Source organism: Siphateles boraxobius, unplaced genomic scaffold (assembly GCF_051911475.1).
Source record: "Siphateles boraxobius isolate OS27281-9 unplaced genomic scaffold, OSU_SipBor_1 8, whole genome shotgun sequence".
NCBI lineage: Eukaryota > Metazoa > Chordata > Actinopteri > Cypriniformes > Leuciscidae > Siphateles > Siphateles boraxobius.
Window position 1 is genome coordinate 36772026 of NW_027509208.1, and position 19562 is coordinate 36791587.

Genomic DNA, 19562 nt, shown 5'->3' on the forward strand with positions numbered 1-19562 from the left:
AAAAAGACTAAAACTAAACAATTTAAACTAATGGATTTATTCTTTCATTGATTTGATATGCTATTTCACAGAACAGACGTGGCAACTAGTAACTGACCTGATGGAAACTAATGTACACATATCTGAAGCAGGTTGATATCGTCTTGGTTTGGACTGGAGCGTAAGGTAGTCTGTAAAATAAGCAGGCAGTCTGAAATCTGCCCAAAATTAGATCGCGCTGCAGTTCCATTTTTCACCACAAATTTACAGTGCGAAAATTGGGGGCGCTGTAGAGCTGGCCAGGGCTCAGGTAACCCTGTGCCCGGATTAAAATAGTGTAGATGCAAATATTTTTTTACAGAATGCTAAACACATTTACTATTTATTAATATAGATAATACATTGTGATGAATATAATATATATATTAATATTTATATAGAGGTCTATGTTTTGGATAAATATTTTGGTGGGGCTCTGCCCCAACTGCCCTTACAGAAAAGCCGCGGCTGGAATAAAATAAATGAATAAATAAAGCAGCATGACATTAAATAAAAATATTAGCATACAGGCATTTGATATAAATCAGTGTTTTGGAATAATAAACATAAATAAATAAAAACAAATTAAGATGCAAAAAAAGAAATTTACCTTAGGCCTATTCAGTATACTGTATATTAACGAATAAATAAAAAAAAACAATTATTGCACCTGCACCTGTGGAATAGTCCTTTGAGGTCTGAGTTAGCTTAGGACACTAAAGAGATCTTTCCAAGGACTCTGAAAAACACCAGGGATAAGAATCCCATGTTCCTTGATCACCTGCATGAAGACTGATGTGACCAGAGCAATTAACTGCATAATAATGTAACCTGCCTAAGACAGCTGATCGTCCTCACAGTGATAAACCACATGTAACTACTGTATGTGTCCCCACCAGACGTATTGTTTGAGAATGTGCAAGTACCTTGGTGGAAGGGAGTAGTAACATCTCACAGCAAGATCTGGCACATCTGGTGCCGTCCATGAGGACGAGACGCACTGTAGCACTTAAATCAGCCGGTGGCCAAACCACACACTGACTTCCCTTGTTCAAGGGACCCATTTTTCAATGTCTGTTTGTCAAATGTCAGCTAAATTTGTTCAGTTTATGTCTCAATTGCTGAATATTTTTATGTTCATACATGTTAAGAAATTTGAAGAACCAGTAGTAAAAAATAGTGTCATGTATGATCTCAGAGACACAGCTATAGTGGACAACACATTTATTGTTAAGTCTCTGTAGAATAAACCAGATATTTTATGCATAAATTACAATTAGTAGCAAAACAAAATGAATAAAAATCTTTTAGTTTTAGTAGTCAACCTGACTGAATAGACATGCGTTTACCATGACTTGCATGAAAAGAAGAGAAAATACACATTTAATTACACATGAACTGCTCATAAAAAAAATCCCAGATATAAACTTGCTAGTAAATTATTAAAAAATTCTCATCATGGTTGCAAAACCTGATCAAAAGAGTCAAAACCAACCTTAACGTACTTTAGAAATTCTTGACATTCAGCCCCCTGGCCAGGACATCAACCATATGGTTGGCATTACAAGTAAACGTATTTTGTGCAACCATAAACAATATGTGGAAATGAACAGGAAGTTTAAAAAGACAGTTGGAACGAGATGGAACAATGGTGGAGACTAGAAATAGATTAGTGATGAATATGGTTTGACTGAATCGCATTGCAGATTGATAGTGGATAAACATACACTACTCTTAAGACAACTGAACTGCATGATCTTTAAAAAAACCTTCATGAGCTCATATCACTTCTAAATTATTAGAACGATCCAAGTCCATTCATGCAACAAAAAGCACATGAATCAGAAAGTCTCCTAAATTTATACTTATCAGCTCTGTGTGCATTTAAGAGACATTAGAACACATTTGAAATGAAAAAAAGGAATCAGCATATCATCAGTAGGTTTATTGCAAGCAGAGGTCTTTATAACAGAGCCTCTGTCTTAGGCAAAGTGCATAAACATTTATAACTTAACAGTACACCAGCACAGAACTCCAGTAAGCATCATGGCAGCTTCCATGATCTGACTTCTTCATTGATCTATGTGTAAACATGTATAATCGTGAAGGTTAAAGACTTGGCTTGTGCATACTGCATTGCATCAGAAAAGGCCAACACTTCCAGTTTTGAAAGAACATGATGGGAAACTAAAAATAAAACATACGAGTAAAAGGAATAATACACCTAAATAAGAAAACGTTGTCATCCCTTACCATTTATTAATCACCCACATGCCATTGCATTTCGACTGAAATTTAAGTCATAATTTACTGATAATCTTTTAGTCCAGTGGGTTGTTAGCTTGCTGCAAGTCAGTGAAATGTTTCATTTTTTGGGTGAACTATTCCTTTAAAGCTATTTGAGTTGAATGGCCATTTATACAGTCATAGTGATGTCCAAAGGACTACTGTATTTATAACCAGACAAAAACATTGGCTTTTACGGTTTTAAGGGAGATGGATTTATAAAATGTTACCCAAACATGGGTGGGACCGAAAGATCAGAGTCTCTGGTGAAAGCAGGAACAGTCAGGAGTGACTGAAAGGAGCTTGTGTGTTGAGAGGCCTCTGAATGATGACGGCATTCGCTAAGTTGGCTTCTTCCAAACTCTGACCCTCATCTGTCAGCTCTCGGAACGGCAGGGATGTAGTCAGGATGAACTGAGCGTCCGTTCTCTGAGCCTGCTCCACAAAATGCTGCACATCACTGATCCTGGACCAATTACATAAAAGCCAACATGAATGCATCTTCTCAGGGAGCTTTGCAGCCGCATCTTAGCAATCACGTTCAAGTTGGAGGCATGAAATCCTTACATGTTGTGACGCACACGTTTAATCCAGCATAATCAGATTTGATCTGCCGCAAAGTTGCAGCTTATGATTCTTCCATCTTACCTTGCATGATTGTATTACATAAATGATGAATGAGAATTATGTAAGAGCTTTTAAGGGGAGGATTGAAAATTTAGAGCATCACAACAAGCCCGGGATGGATTTTGACAATAAACATTCAAACATAATCATGTTTAAAGCCTGTAACTTTATCTTTGTTGCATGAAAGCAAATTACACTATGTAAAGGATGCATATTCAGTTAGATTTATTTATGTATCCTTTAACGCCATACCAGCATCAAAGGATATATACATATCAAACTTAAGACTAATACAATTTTAAATAATCATAATAAATGTAAAAAAAAAAAAATTGTATTCAGTCATTTATATTATGCTTAGTTATATAATAGGTTTTTAAAGTTGATGCTTGGCACAAATATATAATCAATCAATTGTATTAAATGTACTTATTTTTGTAACATTACTGGTGCAGAAATGACACACAGTTTTAGGGGGATATGTACAAGTATATGTAAGTGTATGTATTTAGAAAGTGTATGTAAAACCCATGTATGTTTTCGTGAAATTCACCTTCTATGACCATATGATACTCACCGATGGCTCAGATTAAACCTCTGCACGAGCCGCTGACCGTCTGCCAGCCAAATCTGGAGTGAGGTCACAGGAAGGTCCTCATTCAGCTCCACTGCCTGGAGAGGAGGACCAGAACAGTCCTCGTGTATCGACCGAGACCTGGCCACCACTCGCGGGGCCACACTGCCGAGGACAATCATTTCAACTTAATCAGTTTCTAAAGATAGGCTTTTAACAGATGCACTGCAATTATTGTGGTGCCATGTGATTTTATATGCAATTTGGTAATACATTACCAAAATGTGATTACAGAATATATTTAAATTATCCGTCAAATTGTCATTTTCTCTATACAGTCTTGCGAGCATTAGGCATTGGCATTAGTTAATGCCTAAAAATGTAAAAGTTTACCCTATAAACAGAACTGAGTTTAATTCATTTTAAAATTCGTCAACCGGAGTGAGTGGGAACATGATTTATTGAAAATATATAAGTGGTTCTAAAGTCAATACTTTTTTAATAGCTTGTCAACTTTCCATTCCTCCGCTGCGTGATTCTAGTCAGCTCTGGATTCTAGCCACCCCCGGATTGTTTTCAGCGCAAAAGCGCTGGTTTATGACTGGAAAAATAATAGATTTGTTGCAAAAGAAGCGATACATAGCTTACATGTCGCATTAAACTGGCAGATTTTAGAATCTTGTAGGCAATTATTTTGCAAGTAATTACATGTTTAATCTTGTCTTGCCTAGATCTTTGGTGTAGACTCGTGAACGCCCCCCATGAACACCTGGATGCCCCCCTTTAAAAAATCTTCCGTTGCTCTCTGAACGCTCCAGTTGAGAACTAATAATCCAGATAATCCTCAACACATTTACAGTCAAACCATCAAAGAGTGGAAGTGTTGTGAGGACACCTAGTGGATATTTGTCGGAATAACTAAAATCTTGCTCAAATCTTTCATTTTTATGCTAAATTAATAGCGTTTACTAACATCACTACTATGACTTGGTCAATTTAAAAAAAAAAAAACAATGCAAAAGAGGACCTACTACCTTCCCAGTCTGTAACCTCGGCCTGTAAACGGGTGGAAGGTCTTTTTCTTTGGGACATAAACTTCATCTTTCATGTCCTCCATGTTGATTTCTAGTTCTTCATCCTCGGCTCTTCCTTCAAGCTCCAGAGGCAGCTCACTTTATATAGAGGATTTTTAAATCAATACAATTATATATTTCAATTTTATTCTGTCAGTATGTCATCATTTGATGGGGGAAATGGCACAAAACATGATAATACCATGGTTATTTTAAAGCCATTTTTTTTAGATGCTGTGCAATTAAATTAGTCCGCTGGTTAGTCCAGTTATGCAATCACATCCAAAGTCAGGTGAGTGTTTTGTTGTGCATCAAAGGATTTATTCGGTAAATGTGATTTCATCGTAGTTTATGCTTAAGTACGTCTTATTTATCCTCTCAATTGAGCGCACAAGTTTTTTATGTGCATTTTTAGAATTTATCTTAACGCATCTTGGCGTTTCAATCCAGCGTTTTTTTTATGTGATATCCTACAATTTGCATAAAAATAGATGGATGGAAACATAGCTAGTGACAAAAACAATACTCACCCTCTTTTAATGGCCTCCAAGAACTCTTGGTTTTCTTCTAGGGTGTAACTGCGTAAATCCTCGTCGTTTACTGTGAAGCCATTTTTCCACAGCCTCACTACAATCTCCACCTGTAAAAGTCGGTCATAAAACAACCTCAAGAATACTTTTGAAAATTCAAAACTTTTGTATTTTTGTTTGATGATGCTAGTGGATCAGAAATTACATGTTTATGCTGACATAAAGGCTGGACGGTACGATGATATATATCGTTACCATGGTATAAATGTATATCGTTAGAGATTTTGCTACATCATGTATATCTCGATATGTAAAAATATAGCACTTCAGAGTGATAAAAGGCATGAATGAGAATATAAAGTGCAGGACGTGTTTGATGTTAAAAAGAGTTATTAAGCAGTGAAAAGAACTCAATGTTGTGCATGTGCTGATAGACACACAGGGTAAGCAGAAAGCATGTAATAAGCTCTTTTGCATAAGTGTCTCTAGGCATGTGATGGCAAATTCAGTTCTCTTTCACATCTTATTGCGCTTGAATGGTCTCAAGTGAAAGTAAACAGTTGGGTGTAAAGCGATGTGCATCAGTATAATGGATCCGTGCGTTTGGTCTTAAAGTGACAGAAACCTAATAAACCTACCTGCAGTTCAAACAAATCAAACAAAAGAGAAAATAACTTACTGCTCTTGATTTAATAACTTTTTTAGCTTTAATAAGAATACATTTATATTTAGTTCATACAGTGAAGACTATGCAATATCTTATTTTTACATTTGATTTTTACATTTCTGTACAAATTCTAACTACATGCTAAATACACCTTATTGTACCTGAAAAACTTAATTTGTTTAATTCATATTTTTGCTATATTGTATTTTGTATATATAATTTGCTTCTATTTTCTTATTTTTAATAACAGAAATTAGATAAAATAACTATTTCGTGATATACGTATATCTTTATCATGAAATAAAATGTATCATATCATGAAATAGAAATATATAATATAGTCATATTGCCCACCCCTACCTGACATTAATTTGATATAATATTTTTTCAACAACATTTTTATTTTAGGTAACCACCTGGATGTTCCGAATGCGATTGCACACAAGATGTCTCATATGAACTGTCTGACCTTTTTGCCGCTACTGGCGACACTGCTGATCTTCTCCACCTCGTCGAGCAGGTCCTCGACGGAGAAACTCGACCTAAGAGGGCTCGCCTCCTCCTCATCCTCCTTTTCATCATTTTGTGCCCCTTCACACCTAAGAGCTCATGAAGGCAACAAAGCGTTCAATTATGAACATTCATTAATGGTGAAATGATACTTGCATGTTTCAAGTCGGATAATATACAGAGAGGTGTATAGCGAACTTACCATGTGTCATCTTGAACCCTTTCTCTTGAATCAATATCTTTCATCATGACGTCTTCTGTTGTCCATCTTGCAACACAATATGCAGGCATATATAAGTTATAAGGGATGGTGCAAGTCAATGTAACCACTGCATCAGTGCTTCTAGAATAATTCATGGGGCATTTCTATCTGAGATTGACAGGTGCAGTGAGAACTGAAATTCTCAAAATATCGATCTGCTTTCATACCGGACCAGTAAATATAGGCAAAATTATTTTTTAACTGACCAGAAATTACCACTATTATACTGATATAAATTGTAATTACTGTACAGCTCTTTGATATTGAATGAAATAATTATTCAAATTAAAAAGAAAATATTACAAAAAGGATAATTAGAAACATATTACATAAAAATAAGTATTATAAAAATAAAACCCTTAAAATTACCTTAGTAATGGTATAAGGGCCCTTAGGCATATACTAGTGTACTGAAAGATTATTAAATGCATGTATTATGACATTTTCACTGTATTTCCACATTGCACGTCCAAAACATTTGGCATTACCATAGAATGTCCAAAAATACGCACTTGCAAATAGTATCAAAGCGTAGGCTAGATTACTAAGGATTTTTGGACACGTGCCATAGCAAAAACATCTGAAGCATTTGAAGGGTACAAAGACAATTCATCAATATTATACTGATCAACATTTAACATGCGATCAGCTGAATGATGAGGTCATGATGCACTGACAATAAACTACATGACGTTATAATGTGTTTAATAATACCCTCAGTTTATTTAATCAAATGTTTTAAGGTCAATCTCTGTTAGGTAAAGGCACCCAAGTGCATGCTTTAAGCTTCGTATTCATATTCACCGTAACAAACAGGTCAAAGGCAGCATTATAAATGAAAGCAGTGCGCCAAAATTACGTAAGGATAGTGTAGAGACCACGCAAGCGCACTGCGATCCGTTATGACGGAAAACAAGCGCTACAACCCATAACACATCATTTCTGAATCGCAGGCTAATCATTCCGATTATAAACTGTAGATGGTTACCAGTCTAAGGCTTCAATGGTGTCGTAAAACTGTCTGATCGGCTTGTAAGTTTCTCACAGTTGTCATGCCGCTCCTTACGCTACAGCAGTCCACCATTCCTGTGACGTCTCCGGACTTCACGTTTGTGCATACGTCACTATGACATGGCAAGGCCAAAATGCTTTTGAAATTGTGTTTTACGTACTGATATGAATATAATGAGATGGTTCATTGAACGTAGCTGAATAAATACTGGCATGTATGTTTTGGGTGTAGTAGACAGTGACAGATGGTGAATGCAGTCAGCAGTACAGAAACAAATACCCTCAGTAATACCCCACATAACCTGACCCTACTACCTGACATGTATTACTTAAATAGTAATATCCTTCTGATAAATCAGACTGATAGCTAAAGGCTTTAGCTTGTAAACAGCCAAGAATGTTAGCAATTGCTGGCCAATCAGAAAAGTTTGAAGAGGTGTGAATTTGGAGCTGGGCTATGAGTTTGCTCGACCAATGGAACACAGAAGAGGGTCCAGGAAACCTTTCTGATAATAATCATTATTATTAGGTGTTCAAGCACGAAGTGCTGAAAACCTATTGTAATTGTACTGATTTTTATTATTATTATTATTATTATTTTCCCCTAAAACGCATCGTGCAGACCAAACCGTAAGTGCTGGAGCTCTGAAACTTTGTCAGATGGTAGTACAAAAATCGAGGAGAGGTTCAGAGAGTATGACCCCGATTGGCCTATAGGTGGCGCTACAGCAATCAATTGCGCGTAACTGCTCATAACTCCTAAACCGTAAGGCGTAGACTCAAGTGTCTTATATCATTGGAAAGCTGGACTCTTAACTTAAAAAACGTATATCTCCGATTTCATTTCCGCCATGATAGATTTTCCGCCATTTTGAATTTTGTTAAAAAACGACTTTTGCAAACTAGTCCCTGGTTTTTTGCCCGATCGGAACCAAACCAGTGTAGAAATGTTCTCTGGAGTCTGAATATAAATAATCATTGAAAAAAAGTTGAATTTTCGATTTCCGGTTGCTAGGGGGCGCAAAATGAACGTTGTGGGAGGAGCCTATTTTACTATAATGGCTATAACTCGAGAAGTAAATGAGATATCTTCACCAAACTTGACACACATGTGTATGAGGACAGTCTGGGGTCACAGTAAAAAAACCGCGTCGATCTAACACTAGGTGGCGCTAGAACATTAAAAAAACATAAAAGGGGGTGTGGCCACCTGACCGTTAGTCCGATTGACCTGAAAATTGGTATGCAGTGTCTTGGTCCAAGGCCCCATGTATGTGTAAAAGGATATTGGCGTATCTAAAAAAACATGGCCGCCATCGGCCAATAAAGTTTGAGCACCTGTGAGACGAGGTTAACGGAGGCCAATCGGAACGAAACTCAATGGGCATGTTCGACTCATGGCCCAAGAGGTCTGTAAGAGTTTTGAAAGAAATCGGCCACTTGTTGGCGCTAACGAGTTTTACGGCTCTGTAATCACGTGGTGTTGCACACATCCCCACAAAATGCATATCATTTGATAGATCTCCTCATGATGAACAACTTTGCCTCTAGAACCATTGCTGTCAATCAAACCGTTCATTAAATATTCACGAATATGTTAAAAACCTACTTTTGCGAACTAGTCCCTGGTTTTTCGCCCGATCGGAACCAGACCAGTCTAGGACAATTCTCTGGACTCTCTAGATCAATAATCATTGAAAAAAAGTTGAACTTTTTTATTTTTTGCATGGTATTAAAGGGTTATTTAGAAAAGGGGCGTGACAAAATGCACCCAAAAGCCTATAAATCCTAAAGGAAAACTCAGAACTTCACAAAAATGGATGAGCATATGTGTCATAACAGGCTGAAGAAGCATGCAAAGTTTCATGGAGATCGGACAATAGGTGGCGCTATAACTGTTGAAAAGCTTTAAAACCATACATTTCCTATGGTAAATTGCCTGTATTGGCTGTAAATGGTCTTTTCCATCTATGATCGTATAATTTTCATATCTTAATGTTTAAAACCAGTGCAATAGAGTGTAAATCGGATGGCTATAACAGCTATAACAGCTTGGATGGCTATAACAGCCAATAAGTGGTATTTTACTGCCCCCTGCTGTCATTTCATCATACTACTCTCTAATATTTTTATATATAATTGATATTTAGACTTTATTAAATCATTATTTTAACATTTACAATCACATTTTGTCAAAATGCATCTATTGCTCTGTACTCTCTACAACAATAATTATAGGAAAATGTATAACTTCTTCATTTGGATGACTATAATAGGGTCAATTCAATATGTAGCCTTGACCGAAAGCCAATATCTTTTCAATAAATGCTCATAGCTTCTTAAAAAAAGGTCGAGAACAGCTATAACAGCTTGAAAAAGGCTAACAGCCAATAAGTGGTATTTTACTGCCCCCTGCTGTTTAAAAAAAGTCATTTTGTCACACTACTCAACTATAATTAATATTTAGACTTTATAAATTCACTATTTTAACATTTACAATAACATTTAGTCAAAAATCGTCTATTGAAGTGACAATTGAGTCACATTGGCTCCTGAAGTTCCAAATGTCTCTATCTACATCAGAATGAGCGTGTGTAGATTAAATGATATGAAAAACATGGCCTATTGTATAAGTAGGCTGTAATAGCACTGTTGTCCACTAGATGGAGCAGCAGCATTAGATATTTTTAATCTTTTTTTATCAGCTTTCAGCATTGGCTAACAAACAAATGCTTAAAGCATTTTCTTTAATTAGTTTTATATTATTACATTGCAAAGTTATATGTGAAATGCTCATATACCATTAAAACAGATTTTCACAATAACATATCCCAAAAATGTGTGTGTGTGTGTGTGTGTGTGTGTGTGTGTGTGTGTGTGTGTGTGTGTGTGTGTGTGTGTGTGTGTGTGTAAGCATGCATTATGGAGTTAACATGAAAAAAATGGTTTGCTTCACTGGAGAATACTGGAGAAACAAAGTAGTTGAAAATGAAAGTGAGCCAATAAGTGGTCTTCTACTGCCCTCTGCTGGCCACTCTTCTTATTAATAGTCTTTTTTTGTATATAGACACTATAAAATCACTTAAATAACAATTACTATTATAACACATTCATATTTTGTCAGAGTTTATCACTTCAATTGTTCTTATGCTTCATATAATTGCTATCAACGTGGTAAATCATGGTAAATAACGCCAGAAACATGGTAAATCATAGTAAAAAAGGTAAATCATGCTAGAATCCTGGTAAATTATTCTGGAATGTGCTATATCATGGTAAATCATCATATAACATTGTATATCAAGGTAAACTATGGAAAATCATGTAAGATTCATGGTAAATCATACTGGAACATGGTAAATCATGAAAAATCACACTGAAATGTAGTATATCATGGTAAATCATGCTTGCTACATAAAACTTAATGTCTTTTGATGCTTTTGTGCTTAGCGGTCTGAAAGGCCTTAACTGCTTGAACACCGCTAAATGCTGCTTGTTATTATTATTAGGTGTTCAAGCACGAAGTGCTGAAAACCTATTGTAATTGTACTGATTTTTATTAGGTGTTCAAGCACGAAGTGCTGAAAACCTATTGTAATTGTACTGATTTTTATTATTATTATTATTAGGTGTTCAAGCACGAAGTGCTGAAAACCTATTGTAATTGTACTGATTTTTATTATTATTATTATTATTATTATTATTATTATTCTTCTGCCGTAAAACGCATCGTGCAGCCCAAACTGTAAGGGCTAGAGAGCTGAAACTTTGTCAGATGGTAGTACAAAAATCGAGGAGAGGTTCAGAGAATATGACCCCGATTGGCCAATAGGTGGCGCTACAGCGATCAATTGCGTGAAACTGCTCATAACTCCTAGACCGTATGTCGTACACTCAAGTGTCTTATATCATTGGAAAGCTGGACTCCTGACAAACAAAATGTATATCTCCGATTTCATTTCCGCCATGATAGATTTTCCGCCATTTTGAATTTTGTCGAAAAACTACTTTTGCAAACTAGTCCCTGGTTTTTCGCCCGATCGGAACCAAACCAGTGCCAAAATGTTCTCTGGAGTCTGAATATCAATAATTATCAAAAAAAAAGTTGAAATTTTGATTCACGGTCGCTAGGGGGCGCAAAATGAACGTTGTGGGCGGAGCCTATTTTACTAAAATGGCTATAACTCAAGAAGTAAATGAGATAGCTTCACCAATCTCGGTACACATGTGAATGAGTTGATTCTGAGGTCACAGTAAAAAAATCGCGACGATCAAACACTAGGTGGCGCTATAATGTGAAAAAAACATAAAAAGAGCTCTGTCCACCTGACCGTTAGTCCGATTGACTTGAAAATTGGTATGCAGTGTCTTGGTCCAAAGCCCCATGTATGTATATAAGGACATTGGCGTATCTCAAAAAACATGGCCGCCATCGGCCAATGAATTTGCGCACCTATTAGACAAGGTTAACGGAGGTCGATCAGCATGAAACTCGTTGGGCATGTTCAACTCATGGCTCAAGAGGTCTGTAAGAGTTTTGAAAGAAATCGGCCACTAGTTGGCGCTAACGAGTTTTACGGCTCTGTAATCACGTGGTATTGCGCACATCCCCACAATATGCATATCATTTGATAGATCTCCTCATGCTGAACAACTTTGCCTCTTGAACCATTGCTGTCAATCAAATCGTTCATTAAATATTCACGAATATGTTAAAAACCTACTTTTGCGAACTAGTCCTAGGTTTTTCACCCGATCGGAACCAGACCAGTCTAGGACAAATCTGTGGACTCTCTAGATCAATAATTATCAAAAAAAAAGTTGAACTTTGCCCTTTGTTTCACTATAACAGGGTCATTTATAAAAGGGGCGTGTCAAAATACACTCAAAAGCCTATAAATCATAAATAAAAAATCAGAACTTCACAAAAATTGATGACCATATGTGTCATAACATGGTGAAGAAGCATGCAAAGTTTCATGGAGATCGGATCATAGGTGGCGCTATAACTGTTAAAAAGCTTTAAAACCATGTATTTCCTATGGTAAATTGCCTGTTTAAAACCAGTGCAGTACAATTCTCTGGACTCTCTAGATGAATAATTGTCAGAAAAGGTATAACTTCTTCATTTGGATGGCTATATAATAGGATGTAAATAGGGTGTAAGTTGGATGGTTATAACAGCTATAACAGCTTTGATGACTATAACAGCCAATTAATGGTATTTTACTGCCCCCTGCTGTCATTTCATCATACTACTCTCTAATATTGTTATATATAATTCATATTTAGACTTTATAAAATCATTATTTCAACATTTACAATCACATTTTGTTAAAATTCATGTATTATTCACAATTGTGTCACAGGAAGGCTGAAAACGAAAGTATAACGTTAGGCCACGCCCTCCCAGTACAAATTCACTCATAACTCGAAAACGGAAACTCCCTGCGCGCTCAAATTTGGATGGTAAAGTCCTCTATTGGGCCTTGATCGAAATCTATCGTCGCGGGCCTCGGGAGCGCCCCCCCGCGGATCGCTAATTCGAGAGACCCCCGAATTTGAACGGCTGTAACTCCCGACCTAGACCACCTAAATTCTTGTGGTATAGCTCGTTGAAAAGGGCTCGTCCTCACCTAGCTTCGATTCGAGTTTGGTGCGATTTGGCCTGGGCATTTCCGAGATATAAGCCCCAAAAGATATGCCTTTGAACGGGCAAAACTCCCGGCTCCGATCGGCCACCAACACCAGGATGGTCTCGTTCAACAGTACTCCTCGGACACTATCTAAGTTCTGAGTTTCAGATTTTTTCACTTTCTCGTTCCCGAGATATAAGTGAAAAACCAAATTTCCATTAATTCATTTCAACTCTATATAGGCTGTAATACCACTGTTGTCCACTAGAGGGAGCAGCTGTATTAGACATGTTTAATCTTTTTATCAGCTTTCAGCATTTACTTACAAACAAATGCTTAAAGCTATTTTTTTAAATTAGTTGTATATTATTACATCACAAAGAAATATGTGAAATGCTTATAGACCATTAAAAGAGATTTCAAAAATAACATATCCCACACGTGTGTGTGTGTGTGTGTGTGTGTGTGTGTGTGTGTGTGTGTGTGTGTGTGTGTGTGTGTGTGTGTGTGTGTGTGTGTGTGTGTAAGCATGCATTATGGAGTTAACATGAAAAAAATGGTTTGCTTCACTGGAGAATACTGGAGAAACAAAGTAGTTGAAAATGAAAGTGAGCCAATAAGTGGTCTTCTACTGCCCTCTGCTGGCCACTCTTCTTATTAATTGTCTTTTTTTGTATATAGACACTATAAAATCACTTAAATAACAATTACTATTATAACACATTCATATTTTGTCAGAGTTTATCACTTCAATTGTTCTTATGCTTCATATAATTGCTATCAACATGGTAAATCATGGTAAATAACGCCAGAAACATGGTAAATCATAGTAAAAAAGGTAAATCATGCTAGAATCCTGGTAAATTATTCTAGAATGTGCTATATCATGGTAAATCATCATATAACATGGTATATCAAGGTAAACTATGGAAAATCATGTAAGATTCATGGTAAATCATACTGGAACATGGTAAATCATGAAAAATCACACTGAAATGTAGTATATCATGGTAAATCATGCTTGCTACATAAAACTTAATGTCTTTTGATGCTTTTGTGCTTAACGGCCTGAAAGGCCTTAACTGCTTGAACACCGCTAAATGCTGCTGGCAGCTTTAATTAGGTGTTCAAGCACGAAGTGCTGAAAACCTATTGTTTTTGTACTGATTTTTATTATTATTATTATTATTATTTTTCTTCTGCCGTAAAACGCATTGTGCAGCCCAAACCGTAAGTGCTGGAGAGCTGAAACTTTGTCAGATGGTAGTACAAAAATCGAGGAGAGGTTATCAAATTATGAGCCCGATTGGCCTATAGGTGGCGCTATAGCAACCAATTGCGCGAAACTGCTCATAACTCCTAGACCGTATGTCGTAGACTCAAGTGTCTTATATCACTGGAAAGCTGGAAACCTGAAGTAAAAAATGTATATCTCCGATTTCATTTCCGCCATGACAGATTTTCCGCCATTTTGAATTTTGTCGAAAAACTACTTTTGCGAACTAGTCCCTGGTTTTTCGCCCGATCGGAACCAAACCAGTGCCAAAATGCTCTCTGGAGTCTGAATATCAATAATTATCAAAAAAAAGTTGAAATTTTGATTAACTGTCGCTAGAGGGCGCAAAATGAATGTTGTGGGCGGAGCCTATTTTACTAAAATGGCTATAACTCAAGAAGTAAATGAGATAGCTTCACCAAACTCGGTACACATGTGAATGAGCTGATTTTGAGGTCACAGTAAAAAAATTGCGTCGATCTAACACTAGGTGGCGCTATAACATTAAAAAAACATAAAAGGGGGTGTGGCCACCTGACCGTTAGTCCGATTGACCTGAAAATTGGTATGCAGTGTCTTGGTCCAAGGCCCCATGTATGTGTAAAAGGATATTGGCGTATCTCAAAAAACATGGCCGCCATCGGCCAATAAATTTGAGCACCTGTGAGACGAGGTTAACGGAGGCCAATCGGAACAAAACTCAATGGGCATGTTCGACTCATGGCCCAAGAGGTCTGTAAGAGTTTTGAAAGAAATCAGCCACTAGTTGGCGCTAACGAGTTTTACCGCTCTGTAATCCCGTGGTGTTGCACACATCCCCTTAAAATGCATATCATTTGATAGATCTCCTCATGATGAACAACTTTGCCTCTAGAACCATTGCTGTCAATCAAACCGTTCATTAAATATTCACGAATATGTTAAAAACCTACTTTTGCGAACTAGTCCCTGGTTTTTCGCCCGATCGGAACCAGACCAGTCTAGGACAATTCTCTGGACTCTCTAGATCAATAATTATCAAAAAAAAGTTGAAATTTGGCATTTGGTTGGCTATAACAGGGTCATTTATAAAATGGGCGTGGCAAAATATAGTCAAAACCCTATAAATCCTATACGAAAACTCAGAACTTCACAAAAATTGGTGAGCATATGTGACATAACATCCTTAAAAAGCATGCCAAATTTTATGGAGATCGGACCATAGGTGGCGCTATAACTGTTAAAAAGCTTTGAAACAATGTATTTCCTATGGCAAATTGCCTGTATTTGCTGTAAATGGTGTTTTGCATTTATTATCATGTAATGTTCATATCATAATGTTCAAAACCAGTGCAGTACAATTCTCTGGACTCTCTAGATCAATAATTATCAGAAAAAGTAGAACAACTTCATTTGGATGGCTATAATAGGGTCACTTCACAATGTAGCCATGACCTAGTGTCCCCAAAAGCTTATATCTCTTCAATGAATGCTCAGATCTTCTTAAAAACAAGTCAGAACATGTGCCATATGACTCCAAACAATCATGACAAATTTCAGACAGATCGGACAAAATTTGTCTCTATAACAGTTAAAAATGAGAAAATTAAATGAATATAATGGCACATTAAGCCAATAAGTAGTATTTTACTTCCCCCTGCTGTTTAAAAAAAGTCATTTTGTCACACTACTCAACTATAATTAATATTTAGACTTTATAAACTCACTATTTTAACATTTACAATAACATTTAGTCAAAAATCGTCTATTGAAGTGACAATTGAGTCACAATGGCTCCTGAAGTTCCAAATGTCTCTATCTACATCAGAATGAGCGTGTGTAGATTAAATGATATGAAAAACATGGCCTATTGTATAAGTAGGCTGTAATAGCACTGTTGTCCACTAGATGGAGCAGCAGCATTAGATATTTTTAATCTTTTTTTATCAGCTTTCAGCATTGGCTAACAAACAAATGCTTAAAGCATTTTCTTTAATTAGTTTTATATTATTACATTGCAAAGATATATGTGAAATGCTCATATACCATTAAAACAGATTTTCACAATAACATATCCCAAAAATGTGTGTGTGTGTGTGTGTGTGTGTGTGTGTGTGTGTGTGTGTGTGTGTGTGTGTGTGTGTGTGTGTGTGTGTGTGTGTGTGTGTGTGTAAGCATGCATTATGGAGTTAACATGAAAAAAATGGTTTGCTTCACTGGAGAATACTGGAGAAACAAAGTAGTTGAAAATGAAAGTGAGCCAATAAGTGGTCTTCTACTGCCCTCTGCTGGCCACTCTTCTTATTAATTGTCTTTTTTTGTATATAGACACTATAAAATCACTTAAATATTAATTACTATTATAACAGATTCATATTTTGTCAGAGTTTATCACTTCAATTGTTCTTATGCTTCATATAATTGCTATCAACGTGGTAAATCATGGTAAATAACGCCAGAAACATGGTAAATCATAGTAAAAAAGGTAAATCATGCTAGAATCCTGGTAAATTATTCTAGAATGTGCTATATCATGGTAAATCATCATATAACATGGTATATCAAGGTAAACTATGGAAAATCATGTAAGATTCATGGTAAATCATACTGGAACATGGTAAATCATGAAAAATCACACTGAAATGTAGTATATCATGGTAAATCATGCTTGCTACATAAAACTTAATGTCTTTTGATGCTTTTGTGCTTAACGGCCTGAAAGGCCTTAACTGCTTGAACACCGCTAAATGCTGCTTGTTATTATTATTAGGTGTTCAAGCACGAAGTGCTGAAAACCTATTGTAATTGTACTGATTTTTATTATTATTATTATTATTATTATTATTATTATTATTATTTTCCCCTAAAACGCATCGTGCAGACCAAACCGTAAGTGCTGGAGCTCTGAAACTTTGTCAGATGGTAGTACAAAAATCGAGGAGAGGTTCAGAGAGTATGACCCCGATTGGCCTATAGGTGGCGCTACAGCAATCAATTGCGCGTAACTGCTCATAACTCCTAAACCGTAAGGCGTAGACTCAAGTGTCTTATATCATTGGAAAGCTGGACTCTTAACTTAAAAAACGTATATCTCCGATTTCATTTCCGCCATGATAGATTTTCCGCCATTTTGAATTTTGTTAAAAAACGACTTTTGCGAACTAGTCCCTGGTTTTTTGCCCGATCGGAACCAAACCAGTGTAGAAATGTTCTCTGGAGTCTGAATATCAATAATCATTGAAAAAAAGTTGAATTTTCGATTTCCGGTTGCTAGGGGGCGCAAAATGAACGTTATGGGAGGAGCCTATTTTACTATAATGGCTATAACTCGAGAAGTAAATGAGATATATTCACCAAACTTGACACACATGTGTATGAGGACAGTCTGGGGTCACAGTAAAAAAACCGCGTCGATCTAACACTAGGTGGCGCTATAACATTAAAAAAACATAAAAGGGGGTGTGGCCACCTGACCGTTAGTCCGATTGACCTGAAAATTGGTATGCTGTGTCTTGGTCCAAGGCCCCATGTATGTGTAAAAGGATATTGGCGTATCTCAAAAAACATGGCCGCCATCGGCCAATGAAGTTTGAGCACCTGTGAGACGAGGTTAACGGAGGCCAATCGGAACGAAACTCAATGGGCATGTTCGACTCATGGCCCAAGAGGTCTGTAAGAGTTTTGAAAGAAATCGGCCACTAGTTGGCGCTAACGAGTTTTACGGCTCTGTAATCACGTGGTGTTGCACACATCCCCACAAAATGCATATCATTTGATAGATCTCCTCATGATGAACAACTTTGCCTCTAGAACCATTGCTGTCAATCAAACCGTTCATTAAATATTCACGGATATGTTAAAAACCTACTTTTGCGAACTAGTCCCTGGTTTTTTGCCCGATCGGAATCAGACCAGTCTAGGACAATTCTCTGGACTCTCTAGATCAATAATTATTGAAAAAAAGTTGAACTTTTTTATTTTTCTTATGGTATTAAAGGGTTATTTAGAAAAGGGGCGTGACAAAATGCACCCAAAAGCCTATAAATCATAAATAAAAACTCAGAACTTCACAAAAATTGATGAGCATATGTGTCATACCATGGTGAAGAAGCATGAAACGTTTCATGGAGATCGGACAATAGGTGGCGCTATAACTGTTGAAAAGCTTTAAACCCATGTATTTCCTATGGTAAATTGCCTGTATTGGCTGTAAATGGTCTTTTCCATCTATGATCGTATAATTTTCATATCTTAATGTTTAAAACCAGTGCAGTACAATTATCTGGACTCTCTAGATCAATAATTATCAGAAAAGGTATAATTACTTCATTTGGATGGCTATAATAGAGTGTAAATCGGATGGCTATAACAGCTATAACAGCTTGGATGGCTATAACAGCCAATAAGTGGTATTTTACTGCCCCCTGCTGTCATTTCATCATACTACTCTCTAATATTTTTATATATAATTGATATTTAGACTTTATTAAATCATTATTTTAACATTTACAATCACATTTTGTCAAAATTCATCTATTGCTCTGTACTCTCTAGAACAATAATTATAGGAAAATGTATAACTTCTTCATTTGGATGACTATAATAGGGTCACTTCAATATGTAGCCTTGACCGAAAGCCAATATCTTTTCAATAAATGCTCATAGCTTCTTAAAAAAAGGTCAAGAACAGCTATAACAGCTTGAAAAAGGCTAACAGCCAATAAGTGGTATTTTACTGCCCCCTGCTGTTTAAAAAAAGTCATTTTGTCACACTACTCAACTATAATTAATATTTAGACTTTATAAATTCACTATTTTAACATTTACAATAACATTTAGTCAAAATCGTCTATTGAAGTGACAATTGAGTCACATTGGCTCCTGAAGTTCCAAATGTCTCTATCTACATCAGAATGAGCGTGTGTAGATTAAATGATATGAAAAACATGGCCTATTGTATAAGTAGGCTGTAATAGCACTGTTGTCCACTAGATGGAGCAGCAGCATTAGACATTTTTAATCTTTTTTTATCAGCTTTCAGCATTGGCTAACAAACAAATGCTTAAAGCATTTTCTTTAATTAGTTTTATATTATTACATTGCAAAGAAATAT

The 19562-nt window shown here is 36.4% G+C and overlaps 1 protein-coding gene across 2 annotated transcripts; it reads right to left on the bottom strand.

Annotated features, from left to right (window-relative positions):
* Window positions 1–1948: 1948 nt before the first annotated feature.
* On the bottom strand, window positions 1949–7665 carry ubxn2a (UBX domain protein 2A). Of its 2 annotated transcripts, none has more exons than XM_077221155.1 (7): window positions 7536–7665; window positions 6488–6553; window positions 6245–6374; window positions 5109–5218; window positions 4540–4677; window positions 3509–3670; window positions 1949–2770 (listed from the first exon to the last, which is right to left on the bottom strand). In XM_077221155.1, exons 2-7 carry the CDS (start codon window positions 6532–6534, stop codon window positions 2587–2589), a joined length of 771 nt encoding a protein of 256 aa, XP_077077270.1. In that variant the 5' UTR covers window positions 6535–6553; window positions 7536–7665; the 3' UTR covers window positions 1949–2586. The 2 variants fall into 2 exon arrangements, with proteins under 2 accessions (XP_077077270.1, XP_077077271.1); XM_077221156.1 differs by having other exon boundaries at window positions 6245–6381.
* Window positions 7666–19562: the final 11897 nt, after the last annotated feature.

Coding starts and splice junctions, on each gene's coding strand:
- ubxn2a (XM_077221155.1), bottom strand. CDS start 6,534: ATGATGAAAGATATTGATTCAAGAGAAAGGGTTCAAGATGACACATG. Junction 4,678..5,108: donor TTGGAGGCCATTAAAAGAGG/GTGAGTATTGTT, acceptor CTCTATATAAAG/TGAGCTGCCTCTGGAGCTTG. Junction 2,771..3,508: donor AGGTTTAATCTGAGCCATCG/GTGAGTATCATA, acceptor TAATTGGTCCAG/GATCAGTGATGTGCAGCATT.